Source organism: Corythoichthys intestinalis, chromosome 15 (genome assembly GCF_030265065.1).
Source record: "Corythoichthys intestinalis isolate RoL2023-P3 chromosome 15, ASM3026506v1, whole genome shotgun sequence".
In the NCBI taxonomy this organism is placed as follows: domain Eukaryota; kingdom Metazoa; phylum Chordata; class Actinopteri; order Syngnathiformes; family Syngnathidae; genus Corythoichthys; species Corythoichthys intestinalis.
This window is the reverse complement of record NC_080409.1, coordinates 27,404,504-27,420,131: the sequence shown is the minus strand read 5'-3', so window position 1 is coordinate 27,420,131 and position 15,628 is coordinate 27,404,504. Positions and strand designations below refer to the sequence as shown.

At 38.1% G+C, this 15,628-nt stretch overlaps 1 protein-coding gene across 2 annotated transcripts in view; it reads right to left on the bottom strand.

The window, feature by feature from the left end:
- akap6 (A kinase (PRKA) anchor protein 6) overlaps positions 1-15,628 on the bottom strand; it is a 182,208-nt gene that overhangs the window by 79,571 nt on the left and 87,009 nt on the right. For both annotated transcript variants that reach the window (XM_057858801.1, XM_057858800.1), the window contains exon 14: positions 3,108-3,238. In XM_057858801.1, the coding sequence (XP_057714784.1) occupies positions 3,108-3,238 (131 nt within the window). The remainder of the gene's footprint in view (positions 1-3,107; positions 3,239-15,628) is intronic.

Sequence of the window (15,628 nt, the reverse complement as noted above, 5' to 3'; positions counted from 1 at the left end):
ACAGGAAATGACCTGTAAATGCCCCAAAATGAACAACTAGTGACCTGTAAATGCCCTGAAAATCGGGCAGAATAACTGTAAATGCTCTGGTTTCGAATGAACAAACGTTCCCAGTCTAAATGATTGGGCGTCGAGCACCATCAATGCAGCCTTATAGTTAACTGAGAAACTATTATGGTGGAAGATTTTGGTAGCAACTTGTTGGTTCCCTTTTTTTTTGTTTTTTTTAAACAGTGACACCTTTTTAAAACGATGTTATCTCGATTCTTGGCAGTAGCATATCGATAACCTTTTGGAATACAAAGTATCACGATATACCACCATTTCGATATATTGTCACACCCCTATTATTCAGTGACAATGATTGAATGAGCAATGTCAATGTTTTGGGGGGAAATGTGAAAATCTAGGCTATTAAAAATACAGCCATTTGTCGTGTGAATTTCTGGCTATTTCGTAATTGATGTGAATCAGGGTTTATGTAAATATGGGAATCTATACGTGATAAAATGTTGGCGACAACAAAAAAAGAGTGATTTTACATGTGGGGAAAAAAACTAACCAAGACAGAAAAAGGGGGACCTATATACTAGTGTTTTTCTACCACTGTGCCACTGTGCCGTGGCGTAGTGTCTGGTGTGCCGTGGACAATCATTCACTTTCAATTAATTGATGTAAAAATATTTTTGGAAAATGAATCCGGAAATGCGCAAAATCTGGTGTCTGTGCTGTCCAATGGTTGGTCATCATGCAATACTCTTCCTTAGCAGTAGGTGTCAATAGGTAGCTAATTATTTTGTTTAGTGATGTGTAAGAGGTAAGAGTGGCATTGGGCCTAGCGGTAGCGGCTAGATAGCTAAAGTAACGGTGACAGACATTGTAAAGGATTTAAAAAGGAAATAAGCTAAGTCAGAACTGGGGAAAAAAATCATTAAATGGCAATCAAAAGGAAGCAAAGACTATTTCTTCTCGGAGAGTCTCTGGTGTAAGCTATCCTTTTTCGGGATTTACGTTGGAATGTAATGAATGAATAGCATGATTAACTTCAACGGGGATGCACTGATACCTACTCCTTTACAGAAGCCACACTGAATAAGTAAAAATATGATTATAAAACATGTTTTTCTTTCTGTTTGTTTGATTCCTGTTCACAACTTTATATTGTTAATATAGTTTACAGAAATTCAATTATACATTTTTTGATGGTGGCGTCCCTTGGGATTTTTTTTTTTTTTTTAATGACAAAAGTGTACCGTGGCTCAAAAAAGGTTGAAAAACGCAGCGAAAAACAAACAAATTGACAAGACAACAAGCAGCACCTGGGCAAGAAACGAGAGTGTGAAGAGCTGATTGGCTTATAAAGACAGGTGAACTAATTAGTCATCACAAGGACACAGTGTTTGCTGTAATCTGATTACTTTCCTCAGTAATGAGTAATCTAACACGTTCATTTTTACAAACCAGTAATATGATTAAAGTTAGTTTCCTTAGTGTCTGTGCATTACTATTTTGTTATTGCCTCATAATAGATGTAGAATGAAGAATGTTGTAGTCATGTATGAAGAGATTTTGAATAGAAAAGTTTCGAAAGGTTCTCGCTACGTGTAAGTTTCCATGGTAACCGCTCATAGGTCTTCCTGTTTTGACACGCGCTAAGTGTTTTGGGACTGGCGTGTGCCAGTGCGGGTGCACATTCAAGCCGAGTGCAGCCACTTGTTGAGATGTGCGATGGAGATGTGCGAGGGAATGTTGATCTGTGTGCGTCCATGAATTAACGTGAGTATTTTTCCTTCATTTTGGAGGGTTCCAGCGATAGTTTAGAGGTGGTACATGCACGGCCCTTTCATAGCTTTGCCATTGCAACGGCGGGTCTTTGTCGCTCCCCCTCGTCCTCGCGAAGTTGGCGACCATTTTTTACATCATATTCGTGTTGATGAAGTGTTCGTTTAGCATGTTTGGGATGTGTTGTAAGTCCAATTGAGTGTATAGTGCTTAGTTGCCGGCACATTTTGTGGCCAAATTGACCGCGCGTGTGTACGCCGTACTTCTGGCTTGTGCTTGCGCATCCGCGCCCGCCCTGACCTTTGTGTTCATTGCATTGTACAATTCATTTGTGCGTTGTTGATTATTGTGCAGTTAATTTGCATGGTTTTATTTTGGCACTGATATGCTAACCCGAAATTCAGAATTTTTGACATTAGGCTTAATGTTCAACTTAGCGGGGTTATTAGTCAGTGGAGTTGATTTCAACAAATTCCATGCAGTTTTTTAGTTATTTGTCAGTTTCTAGCTACGGAGTGGCTAAGCTAGCGCGAGTCAATGGTGGTTGAAATCAACGCCATCGACTAATTAAACCTCCGCTAACTCAAAGATCAAGCCTTATGTGAAAAATTCTGATCTTCCCCTTTAAATTTAATTATTGGAAAGTCAGTTACATACGATGACATTTTTCTGTTGTCATTCTTATATTGAGGCAGCAAAGTGAGAAAATTTGGTAAAAAGTAACTGATAAATTACTTTTAAAGTAATTCACTTTGATAATAAAGAAATCAGTAAAGTAACTTGATTACTTTTTTGAGGCGTAATCAGTAATCAGTAATTAAACTACTATTTCAAGTAATGTGTGACAACACTGCAAGGACAAGACAGGAAAAAAACACTGAAAAAAAAAAAAGTTTAAGTAGGACATGTAGGGGAAGACAAGGAATGGTAGGATAGAAAAAGAAGCATGTGCAAAGACGGCTGCCCTGTTAGGCTGTCACTGTAAAAGAAAAGGTTGAATGAGCCATATTGGCAGCCGCCACCTTTGAGTCGGCGACGGCGGCTGTAGATTTATGAGGGGATTGGACGTCATGCGCCATCTTTAATGGATTCTTCCTGCGGGGATGAAACAGTGGCACAGCGCAAGCTGACTTAAAGGGCTAGCAGTGAATGATCATGTTTCAGTGCCATTGACGGCGATAGACATTTGATTCATTTGAACTGGGTGAGGGGAGGGAAATCGAATGATCGGTCCCAGCCCTCCCAGTTCAAAAGGATTGGATGCCTGTCCCTGTCAATGGCAGCCAAAGAGTTAATCACTCACGCAGACGTACTAATTCATTTACCTGTTGCTGCGTCCCAGGTGCATGTTGTGTCCCTTGTTGGCGTTTGAGGTGTACTGCAGGCTGCTAAGCTTAGCAGCCATCTGTTGGAGAGCAACTCGCTGGGCGTCACGTCGGCCAGACAGCAGTTCTGCCTGAAAAATGAAAATAAGAAGTAGAAAAATTGAGCAATCATGAAATAAATAAGAAAAATACAACAAAAAGAACAACAAAATTAAAAATACAACACAAAGTTAAAAAGCTTTTTTTCTTTTCGATTTTGATGCTAATCCGGGTACAACACAATTTCATGATGGACCAATGCAAGAAAATGACATCATGAACGACAAAAGGTTATTATAATTTTGGAGTTTTCATTATAGTTTTGTTTTATTTCATTTTTCTTTCTCTATTTCAGTTAGTATTCATGAGTTTTTAAGAGTTGGATGTGCTAGTTTTTAATAGTATTCATTTTGCTTGAAATTATTGCGTTTAGTTTTTATTAGTTTTAGTATTAGTCTTATTTTATCTTATTATAAATTCAGTTATTTTTCAGTTTTTTCTTTTTTTTTAAATATCGACAGTGCTGTCTTGCTCATCACTTTTCCGCTCGGGTTCAAATTGTAAGGGCAGAACCGATGATATGTTTATGTAGCTGACGAGTGACACTGTAGAAGTATGGCAGCACTGCCCAGTGACGTCACCGCATTGCGTTGTCAACAACAATGGCGACCTACTAGTTAAACTAATTTTTCAAATTTTATAAAAACGAAACATTAAGAGGGGTTTGAATATCAAATTATTATAACTCATACTAACATTTATCTTTAAAGAACAAGTCTTTCTGTCCGTGGTTCCCTTTAAATATATGAATAATAATAAATACAATTAAAGTAAATTCAAGCACCTTAAATCTAAAATGCAACAATTAAAAAAATACAGAAACTAAGATAACATTTTCATAATGAATATGATAAATTGTTTAAAGAATATAAAGAATTCTAGGATAAATGAGAAAAACAATGGGGAAACTCATGAATTCTAGTATAAATGAGAAAAACAATGGGGAAACTCAAGAAAAACAATCTAATAAAATACTGAATGCAATACACCAACACAGAAACATGGTGAGTCAACCAAAGTCTTCCCTATTCAAGTATATTGCAGTTTTAAAATTGCAATATACTGTATATCGCAAACACCCAAAAAGTCATAATATAAGTTTTTTCCAATATCGTTCAGCCCTAGTTACCGGTACTTTTTTAAATACATAATACAGTTTCAGTTCTCAGTTTTACGTTTTGATTACATATTTCATATATTCAGCTGATGGAAATGTTTTTTCAATTCTAATTTTTGACATGCTGTCTGTTTTTGTTAAGGACAACTTTTGAATTACATCATTGGTGTCATTTTCCTACCAATCAGACTTTCGCATCATAAATACATGTACAAATGTGCATGCCAGAGTTAATAACAACACGCATGTATGGCCTTTTTTTTTTTTTTTTTTTTTCCGCTTTTTCAGTGCCATTGACAGCAAGAGACCTCCAATTCATTTTGACCTGGAAATGCTGGCAGCAATAGTGAAATGGATTGGATGTCTACTGCCGTCAATGGCAGCCAAGAACTTTTGAATAAACTGTCACCTCGAAAACATTAACTTTTGCTGAAAAATGATTATTCATTGCCAGCCTCTCCCTAGTCAAAACGGATTAGAAGTCTATCACTGTCCACATCGGCCAATAAATTCATAACAACTATCATTATTCGGAGCCTTTTCGTTGTCCAACACATAGGAGTCATTGTGTGTGATTAGCTGTTTATTGTAGATGATAGCAATTGTCGCCACATTGTGATGGACGTGCCCTTTAAAGCCCAGCCAGCTAGAACGCGACACTCGAATGACACTAAAGCCTCATCCTACACCTCTCACACACACGCAAGCGAACATAAATCACACACCTTTAGCATGAATTGCATTCCGCGGAACAAATCACCTCTCATCCACGCACATAAGCATGAAGAGTGGGTCCCGCGCACACACAGATAACCAAAGTCTCCTTCACGCACATCACGCCGCGTCTCACAATCACATCCAGAGCGCTCACGCCTCTCGCACGTAATTGCATACAAACTGTATGGAGATGAGGTGTACAAACACACGCACGCAACAATCTGAATCAAAGCGCGCACGGTCCTCCGTCTCATCTACTTAGCAGACTCAGCGGAAGGATCTGGAAAGGTCATCCAATCTGGTGGAGGCAGAGCGCCTCAATCAGGGAGCTAATAAACAAAACGGCAACACGCAATCATCTGTGTGAGCATGAGGAAAATAGTACACACGCACTAGCTCACTTGCTTTAAATGGGCGTCCACTTCCATTCATTAGAATGCTGAGTTGTTCATTACGCTGTAGATTGTTCTTTTTAAGTCTCTCCGAATCGGCAAGTACACAACAACAAAAGTTGGGAAAGGTGTGAGGAAGGAGGCGGACGATAATAGAGGAGAAGCAGTTGGTAATGTAGTCTATGTAAAGGTCTCAAAGTCTCGGTTGTTAGAGTGAAGTCCTAAGTGGAGATACTGACTGAGTTCTTGTTTTCTTCATCATCATGGTTCTAGCTATTTGAGTCTCGCTTGTTGGTTAGGGTCATTGGCTGCGGCAAATTGTTTGTATTGTGTCTAAAACCACGACCAAGGTCTGACCATTACGAAGACCAAGACCGAAAGAAGCCCAAGACTCAAAAACGCCTGCGACTTTCGGGAGTCAAGACCATGACTGAAACAAGACCAAGATCACAACTGAGACCAGACAAAGTCTTGCCCGAAAACATGAAACACTTAGATTTAGTCAAGATCAAGAATTTTGGTAGTCAAGACCAAGACCAAAAAAAGAGCAAGACTAAGTCTGAGTCTTTTGGAAATTGAGTCTGAGAGCCTAATATGCTGGGTCTAGTGTGTTTATTTTAGGTTCCAAATTCAGGCTTCTTGGCCCTAAACCTTTGGTACTAAACTTGTGACCTCATTAGGTACAGTGGTATGAAAAACTATCTTAAACTTTTTTAATTTCTCACATTTATGCTTTAAAACACTATCAAATGTGATTAATCTTTGTCAAAATCACACAGATGTAAAAACTGTGTCTGGTTTAACTAAAACAACCCAAACATTTACAGGTTTTTATATTTTAATGAGAATAGCATGCAAACAATGACAGAAGGGGGGAAATACGTAAGTGAACCCTCTGCCTAAGGAGACTTAAAGAGCAATTGAAACCAATTTTTACCAAACAATTTAAGTCAGGTGTGTGCCCAATCACTGATGAGCTGCCCTGCCCACTACAAAACTCACACCTAGTAAGAATTGTCTTGATGAGAAGCATTGTCTGATGTCAATCATGACTCTGTCAAATGAGCTGTCTGAAGACCTGTGGTCAAGGATTGTTGATTGTATGAAGCTGGGAAAGGATACAAAACCATCTCTAAAAGTCTGGATTTTCATCAATCAACAGTCAGAGAAGTTGTCTGGAAATGGAGAGTTTGGCACTGTTGCTTCTCTCACAAGGAGTGGCTGTCCACCAAAGATGAAACCAAGATTGCAGCACAGAAAACTCAGAGAGGTAAAATAAGAACCCTTGTGTGTCTGCTAAAGACTTACAGAAATCACTGGCACAGTCCAATATCTCTGTGCACACATCAACTATATGTAAAACTATGGCCAAGAATGGTGTTCATGGGAGGACTCCAAGGAAGCCACTGCTGTGTAAAAAACATTGTTGCTCGTTCGCAGGAAGGGACTTGGACACTCCACAGAAGTTTTGGCAAAATATTTTGTGGACTGATGAAACCAAAGTTGAATTGTTTTTCCTCCACACAACGTTATGTGTGGAGGAAAAATGGAACAGCTCAGCAACATCAACATCTCATTCCCACCGTGACGCATGGTGGAGGGAGCATCATTACTTGAGGCTGGTTTGCTGCCATAGGGCCTGGACAACTTGCAATCATTAATGGAAGAATGAATTCAAACGTTTATCAGGATGTTTTGCAGGAAAACCTGAGGGCGTTTGTCAGACAGTTATTGCTGCCTAAGGAGGGGCAGCAAAATATTAAATGTGATGGTTCACTTACTTACCCCCCCCCTGTCGTTGTTTGCATACTATCTTCATTGTAATATGAAAACCTATAAATGTTTGGTCTTTTTAGTAAAAGCAGACATTGTTTTTTCATTTGTGTGATTTTGACAAAGATCAGATCAAATTTGATGGAGATTTTATGCAGAAGTATGAGAAATTCCAAAAGGTTCAGATCCTTTCTATACCACTGTAGATCTGCAGCTACTTAACTCAGTCCGAATTATCACTGCCAGCCTTCACATTCCAAATGAATTGAACGTCTAGCTCTGTCAATGGCAATTAAATGCTACAAACTGATTAAACCATTTATCGTAGTATGCTGTCATCGCTTCTAAATATGTTTGATCATCATATTTAAATAAGAAATTTAAAAAAAAAAAATTAAAAATTAAAAAAACAGCTGTTGTGGGATTATTCTTTCCATGCTGACCTTTCATAACAACAATTTACTCACAAAAAGCAACTACACACTTGGGATTAAAAATAAAATCAGATGTATGTGCTTGTGTGTGGAGGTCAACACTGCAAGGGAGATATTCCAATAAGAGGGTGTTTTTGTCTTGATAGAGCGGAGCAGTGGGTAATGATACAGGATCGATAATGGATATGAGGGCGGCTGCCAGTATAGTGCACACGCACGCACACACACACACATAATTCGATACTGTAATACAGTTGAATGTGTGAAGCGGTTGAATGAATGCTCCACTTTCATCTTGGAGGCCACAATGAATACAAGAGCAAGGCACACACATGTCAAATGAGCGCGCACACACACGTGCTGATATTTGTTCAAGAAATGTGACTAAATTTGAGGAGAAAAGCAAGTTCTGAGGTTAAAAAAAGAATGGCAATAATGTTGAAATGTCAATTTGAAGAACCTGCTGGCAACTGTGGAAATTTCCCCTCTCCTGACGCTGAGAGTAGAAATGCAGATGTCATCAAAAGAATGGGAAAATCTAAAACATCCATCTAATTGGTGGACGGACGGATGAATGGATAATGCAGAAGGTAAGGATTGCTAGATGGATGGACAGACAAATGGATTGAGAAGGTAAAAATGGGAGGAAGGATGACTGTTAAGGGAAACAGAAATATGGACAGACAGAAAAAGATATAGGGAGGATGGAGGTAGAAAAAAAAATCAATGGCTGTGGGAGGTAAAAATCTATGGATAGACTCATGATGATGGAAGACGGCAAAGATTTTCCCCACAATGCATTGCTTTTGCTCCTCACTGGTTCCCTTCCTCTAACATTTTGCACATCTTCATTATTTCCTAATTAGCCTACATGTTAATTAGCATGGTGGCTAATGTTAATTAGCTCTATTAATGGGAGCTGCTGTAGCACCTGCCCCGTAACACCTGCCAACACGTCTTCATCACCTACGCACTCTTGCACATCCATTCATTTAAACATTAAGTCCCACTGACGGCGACAGACGTCCAATCCATTTGGACAGCCCTCACAGTCTACCGCTGTCAATAGCACTAAAAATCATTTACTCTCACATTGTTAGAAGGTTGTTTGTTTTAAGATGTAAAGTACAAAAAAAACAAAAAACGGTTGAGCTGGCATTTACAGAAGTTTGAAAAGGAAATGAATTCTTAAAAGTAATAATCCCTCGATAAAAGAGCGGATTAATTCTCATGAAAGGACTTAAATAATTAATTAGAAAGTATTAAGATCTATTTTTTTCATGCAAAAACATTCAAAAGTTGCCTTCAAACGCTTAAGAGATGGACGTCATTACCGCCGAGGCCACTAGAGGGTGTGCGTAAGTATGCATATCTTGTTTGTTGTGAAAACAAATATTGACGATCGCATGGAAGCAATCTGAAAAACGAGCAAGTTGCTAAAGACTAACACGGATAGGTCACCAAATAATTAGCGGCGATCGAATTTTATGCTGACCACGCGGAAAGACAACACAAGACGCTTTCCCCTCTTTTTTTTTGACGTTTGATTAATTATTTTGCTTCCAATCCATTTTAGCTTCCATCCATATTTAATTAAAATATCATTTTAAAACATAATTAACTTTTTAATCCCACTGCATGCATGTGAGACCACCGCGAATACAACACTCTCGCTTCCTCTTTCTTCCTCCCTGGCTCGCCCACTATCAGCAAGTTGGATGTTGCCCGCAGCCACACATACTCAAAGCAAAAATTCAACCAAGACAAGAAATGAATGAAAAAAAATGAATCAACCCTTAATAGGGCAGTCACTTAATTCAGTGGCTGCCAATGACGGCACTTGACGTCCAGTCAATTTTGACTAGGAGCGGTTTAAAGCAGTGTTGTTTTCGTCAACAATGACGATAACGAAAAAAAAAAATGTTTCAAATGCTTAAGTCCCTGAATTCTTTTAGATATGGATCTAAAACAGTCTCGATTCTTGCTTAAAAGCAAAAAAAAAAAAAAAAAAACGTGCAGGTAGCATTTATTTTACGTAAATACAGTGGTACCTCTACATACGAATTTAATTCGTTCCAGGACCTTGTTTGTAAGTCGAAATGGTCGTATGTCGAGCAGGATTTTCCCATAGGAATACATTATAATTCCATTAATTCGTTCCAAAGCCTAAAAACATACACTAAATTCTTAATAAATACTGCTGGCACTGTTACAAATGGCAATTAAACATAGAAAAACAAATAAGTTATAAATAAATAATTCAGAATAATATAATAAGAAGAAGAATAATTAATAATTATTCCTGTAAATAATGTAACGAATCGGATTCTAATATGGCGGACACTTTTTACTGTCCCTGAACGCACCGCGAAGCTGACGTCTCAGTGAGATAGGTCGGTGCGGTAGAGATAATACTTTCGTTTTCTTGAGAGCAGTCAACTGCTTAAGACAATGGGCGTTTTGTGTTGGATAAGTTCTTAAATAAATGATAAAAACGTGACAAAGCTGGCGATTTCCTTGGCAATGTTACCACAATAATAATTGTCACCTTAACTTATAAATAGTGGCGAACGGTGGTCGGAAGAGGACCATGGAGCTGTATTGTTGAGCCAGTTCAGGGACGCGCACCCCAAGCTCATATTTTTCTATAACTTGCATCTTCATTTCAAAGGTAAGCATCACTTTTTTCCTTGTTTCTCCAACTGTATCAACTTTTTTTGAAAACTGTTGATTTCTCACACAAGAAAATCCACCGTGCGTTCGTTTGCAGTGCTGTCATGTCGTCGTATTTCGAGCAACTCGTCGGATGTAGAAACAAATGGCGGGTCAAATTTTACGTCGGATGTCGAAAAGATCGGGTGTCGAAGTGATCGTATGTAGAGGTACCACTGTATGTCGAATGTGCGCCTTGTCTTTAAGTCCACTGTGGTGCCGCCTTACCACAACAAAGAGCTTTTTATGTTGAAATTCTTGTGAATAAATGCTTAAATCCCTGAATTCTTTATAGATATGGACGTAAAACAGTCTTGATTCTTGGTTAAAAACACAAAAAAAAACGTGCAGGTAGAATTTTTTTTAATGTAAATACGTTGAAAGTGCGGCTCGTCTTTAAGTTCACTGTGGTGTCGCCTCACCACAACAAAGAGCTTTTTACATTGAAATTCTTGTGAATAAATGCTTAAATCCCTGAATTCTTTATAGATATAGATGCAAAGCAGTCTCGATTAAATAGTCTCGTAAATATTGTGAACTATGATGCCAATGCCTTAGCGGCTAATTTCTCAATTTTTTTCACAACATTTCAAAATGAATGCATGGTACGAAAAATATAATAATTACCTTGAATCCTCGAACAAATCACTCCTGAGACAATCCTTCCTGTTTGTATGTGATACAGCTTTCGCACTTTTGAACCGAAATCCACCGTTAGTTCGCTGCGTACGTGTTTGTGAATAGCTAATCCTGATGTGGGCGGCCCCTGCTTGAAGGAGTTGCGCAGTGCATGGCCGAGCTGACCCGTCAACAATCGTGATGTCTATGCGCTACGTAAAGTAGCAGTTTATTCAGGTATATTAGCCCAACAAAATAATACAACTTTTATTCTCGTAGTAATGGTATGAGAAAAAGTCATGCTATTACTATGCGAAAAAAAGTCAAACTGTTACTATGAGAAAAAAGACGAACCGTTACGAGAAAAAAAGTCATGGTATTACTTAGAGGTGGGAATCTTTGAGCACCTAACGATTCATTTACGATTACGATTCAGAGGCTACGATTCGATTATAAATCGATTATTGATTATTGACTATTAGCTGCTAATGTTTTGTATATGCGTTACAAAAACTTACAAGTTACAAAAACTGTAAAAAAAAAAAAAAAAAAAGCCTCGCAGGCTTAAATAAACGACTATTTCAGTATCAAGATAACAGTTAAAAACAATAAATAATATACTCAAATCCCCATTCTGTATCAGCAGCTTTAAACTACATTCAATTAATTTAATGTTGTGAATCAACCGTTAAAGTTGTTAAAATTGCTCCTGTTATTCCATATTTTCCCTTTTGTCTACTTTCGACATGTGAAAGTTTTAAAACTATTTTAAAGATAGATTCAAGTCAATATTTTACCGATTTAGGAGTATTTTAGATAAAAAGTTAATTAGGTTCGCTTGGAAGGTTCGCTACAACAGCCTTGCAGGGAAGTCTACTGCTTTAAGATGGCAGCCGTTTACTAACGCCCGCATCTAGCTTTCTGTACATGTGCTGCTATCGCCACCAAGTCTATTTTGCATCTAGTCCTATATAAATATGATATCTACCTTAACATTATGTGGACGTACTTTGTAGCAGTTGTCAGCAGCAGTCAGGTACGTTTTTTTTTTTTTTTTTTAATCTCGCGGCATGAGTTGAGCTAGCGCCGTGAGGTGAGCATTGGCATTACCCGAGTGGCCGGGTAATGACAAGCATGATGTTTAGCTACTATCGCTCCGTTCCTCATTGCGTCCCGAAGATCGCGCGGCGCGCTGAGTGTGTTTTACTTCTGCTTTACTTGACATATTTCAATAATCGGAATTTGGATGTTTGTGAATCGTTCTCGAATCTTCCACGGCCGAATCGTGAATAATCTAAGAATCGGAAATTTCGCACACCTCTAGTGTTACTAAACAATTTATAAAAGTTGTATTATATATACAGTATATTTATATATATATAGTTATATATATTATTTAAATTATGAAGTGTTTCATTTATAGGCATTTTTATCTGATATATTTTAATATATATATATAAACATCACATATTTTTGTAACTTTTAAAATTTCAATTATTTACCTATTTTTTATTTTAGTAAAGTTAAATTTTTAAGAAAATATTTATTTGTTTATTTATTTTAATATATTAAGTGTTTCCTTTTCTTTTTTTTTCTTCCTTTATTTTTATTATTGTATTATTATTATGTTTTCCCTACTTTTTAAATTTTCATTTCTTAATATTTTTTAATTAATTTTTTTACTAGACACAAACCCAGTCGTAATTTCTTTCAATCCAATGAATGTCAATTTTTTTCCAACTACAAGTGAATTGTGTTAAAGCTCGGTCAATTAAAAAAAAAAAAAGAACGCCGACTTTCCAATCTGGCGTCATACTAGCGAGTCCTCCGCGGTCTCTAACAAGGCCGTAAAAGGTAGTCCGTCTGTCGCGACCCCTCCCCCGACACTCATTTGAATATTTAAACCCTCCCCCCAGCTGGCAAGGAAGGAAACACCCAAGGGGGTGTAGGCCATTTTGGGACAGATGCCAAAAGTCGTAAAGCATTTTTTTTTTGTATGTGTATGAATATATTATCCAAAATGTTGCGTTCCACCGACCAAGATTTTTGTTCGCTACCTTATTTATCTCATTGACTACCATTGAGGACGACAGACATTCAATCCATTTGGAATGGGTACTGGCAGCGATCGAATGATCAATACCGTCAATGGTATTGAAACATGATCATTTACCTCCATCTACCCGCATATTTTTCTCTTTTTCTTCTCTGCCTCTGCTGCGGCGGCATCTTCGTCTTCCTCATCGTCATCATCAAACTCTCCGGTCAAAGCGGAATAATTGTCAATGAATATTTAACAAGGTTTCCGATGGAGGGATAGACATCATCCCCCTCTCACACACACACTTACGGCGTGGTCAGTGGTGCGTTGAGCTCACAGTGGATTGCGAAGGGGGGTGTTAAGGAGGGTTTTAGGGGGGGTGTATGATGATGAAGTGCAGAATAAACAGTAAATAAAGTGCCTCGCGCTTCGCTTAGCACTCTCGCGCACATACAGTAACTGCTACGCTAAGCGCTGGCGGACATTTTGTGTGGCAGTGACATTGAGAAGAGGCGGGAGAGGTCGCCGAGCCAATTGGTAATAGTTAACGATATGATCGACAATGAGTCAAAACAATATTTCCTGCTAGTATGTGTTTCCTGAACTAGATTGATGCTCACAGTTAGCAGAGTGGTCACCGGTCGGTGTATTCCGATGAAAGCAGTTGTGTTTCGTGGTCTCAGAATGAGGTATTTCACCAGTGTTGTCAGTAACTTGATATCTAACGCGTTCATTTTTCCAAACCAGTAATCTGATTAAAGCTAGTTTCCTTAGTGTCTGTGCATTACTATTTTGTTATTGCCTCATTATATATGTAGAATGGAGACTATTGTAGTCATGTACGGAGAGTATTTCGAATAGAAAATGTTAGAAAGGCTCCCATCTTCTCACTACGGGTTCATTTCCATGGTAACTGCTCACCATTACTTCCTTTTTTGGTCTCAAGTCAGAGGCGCTAAGTGTTTTGGAACTGAGAAAGGCGTGACGAAGGTGGGGTGCACATTCGAGCCGAGTGTAGCTACCTGTTGAGATGTGCGAGGGAATGTTGATCTGTTAGCGTCCATGAGTGAACGTGACTATTCTTCCTTCATTCTGGTGGGTTCTAGCGATAGGTTGAAGCCGCTAGTTGCACGGCCGTTTCGTAGCTTTGCCGTTGCAACGGCGGATGTCATCGCTCCAAGTCAGCAAGCATTGTCTACATCATATTTGTGAGGCACATTTATGCTGTGAGGTGACATATTCGTTTAGCATCTTTGGAATGTGTTGTACTGTAAGTCCGATTGAGTGTAAAGTGCTTAGATGCCTCCACGTTTTGTGGCCAAATTGACCAAATGTGTGTACGACGTACTTCTGGGTTGTGCGCGCGCATTACCTGCCCCACCTTTGAGTTTATTGCACTGTTTACTGCACAATTCATTTGTGTGTTGTTGATTATTGCGCAGTCAATTTGCATTGTTTTACATTGGCACTGAGATATTGTTAACCCTAACCCGAACTTCTGAATTTTTGACATTAGGTTTAATCTTTGAGTTAACAGGGGTTTAATTAGTTGGTGGAGTTGATTTCAACAAATTCCATGCAGTTTGTCAGTTATCTGTTAGTTTCAGGGCTCCTGAATGGTTTAGCTAGCGTGAGTCAATGGTGGTTGAAATCAACTCCATCGACTACTATATTTTTGGGACCATAAGTCGCACCTGAATATAAGTCGCACCAGCCCAAAAATGCGCAATGAAGAGAAAAAAAAAAACAAATAAGTCGCACCAGAGTATAAGTCGCATTTTGGGGGGAAATTTACTGGATAAAATCCAACACATAGAACAGATATGTCATCTTGAAAGGCAATTTAAAATAAAAATACAATAGAGAACAACATGCTGAATAAGTGTACAGTATAATAATGTTACATGATGCATGAACAACGAAATGTGAACGTGGCCGGTATGTTAACATAACATAGCTATTAAGAGTTATTCAGTTAACTATAGAATAAAGAACAAGCTAAAAACTTTACCAAACCATCAGTGTCACTCCAAAACTCCAAAATAACATGTGAAATGATATAATAATGTGTTAATAATTTCACACATATGTCGCTCTAGAGTATAAATCCGACCCCCAGCCAAACTATAAAAAAATACTGCGACTTATAGTCCGACAAATACGGTAATTAAACCCTAAAGCCTTATGTGAAAATTTTTGATCTTCCTCTTTAAATTCAATTATTGGAAAGTCAATTACATGTGATGACATTTTTCTGTTGTCATTTATATGTTAAGGCAGCAAAGGGAGTAAAAGTAACCGATAAACTACTTTTAAAGTAACTTTGTTACTTTGATAATAGCCCGTAAAGCAACTAGATAACTTTTTTGAGGCATAATCAGTAATCAGTAATTAAATTACTTTTTCAAGTAATCTGTGATAACACTGTATTTCATAACATTTCAGCTTTACATATTCAGGGAGGTCAAAGGAGAGGAAGCTTTCTTTTCCAATGACGCCCTGACACATAATACAAGAACAATAAATAGAATACATATAAACAATATAGTTGTGCCTCCCCTACAGATTACATTTAAACACAGTTCTCCAAACTATATAAGGTGATCCAGTTTCAGTTG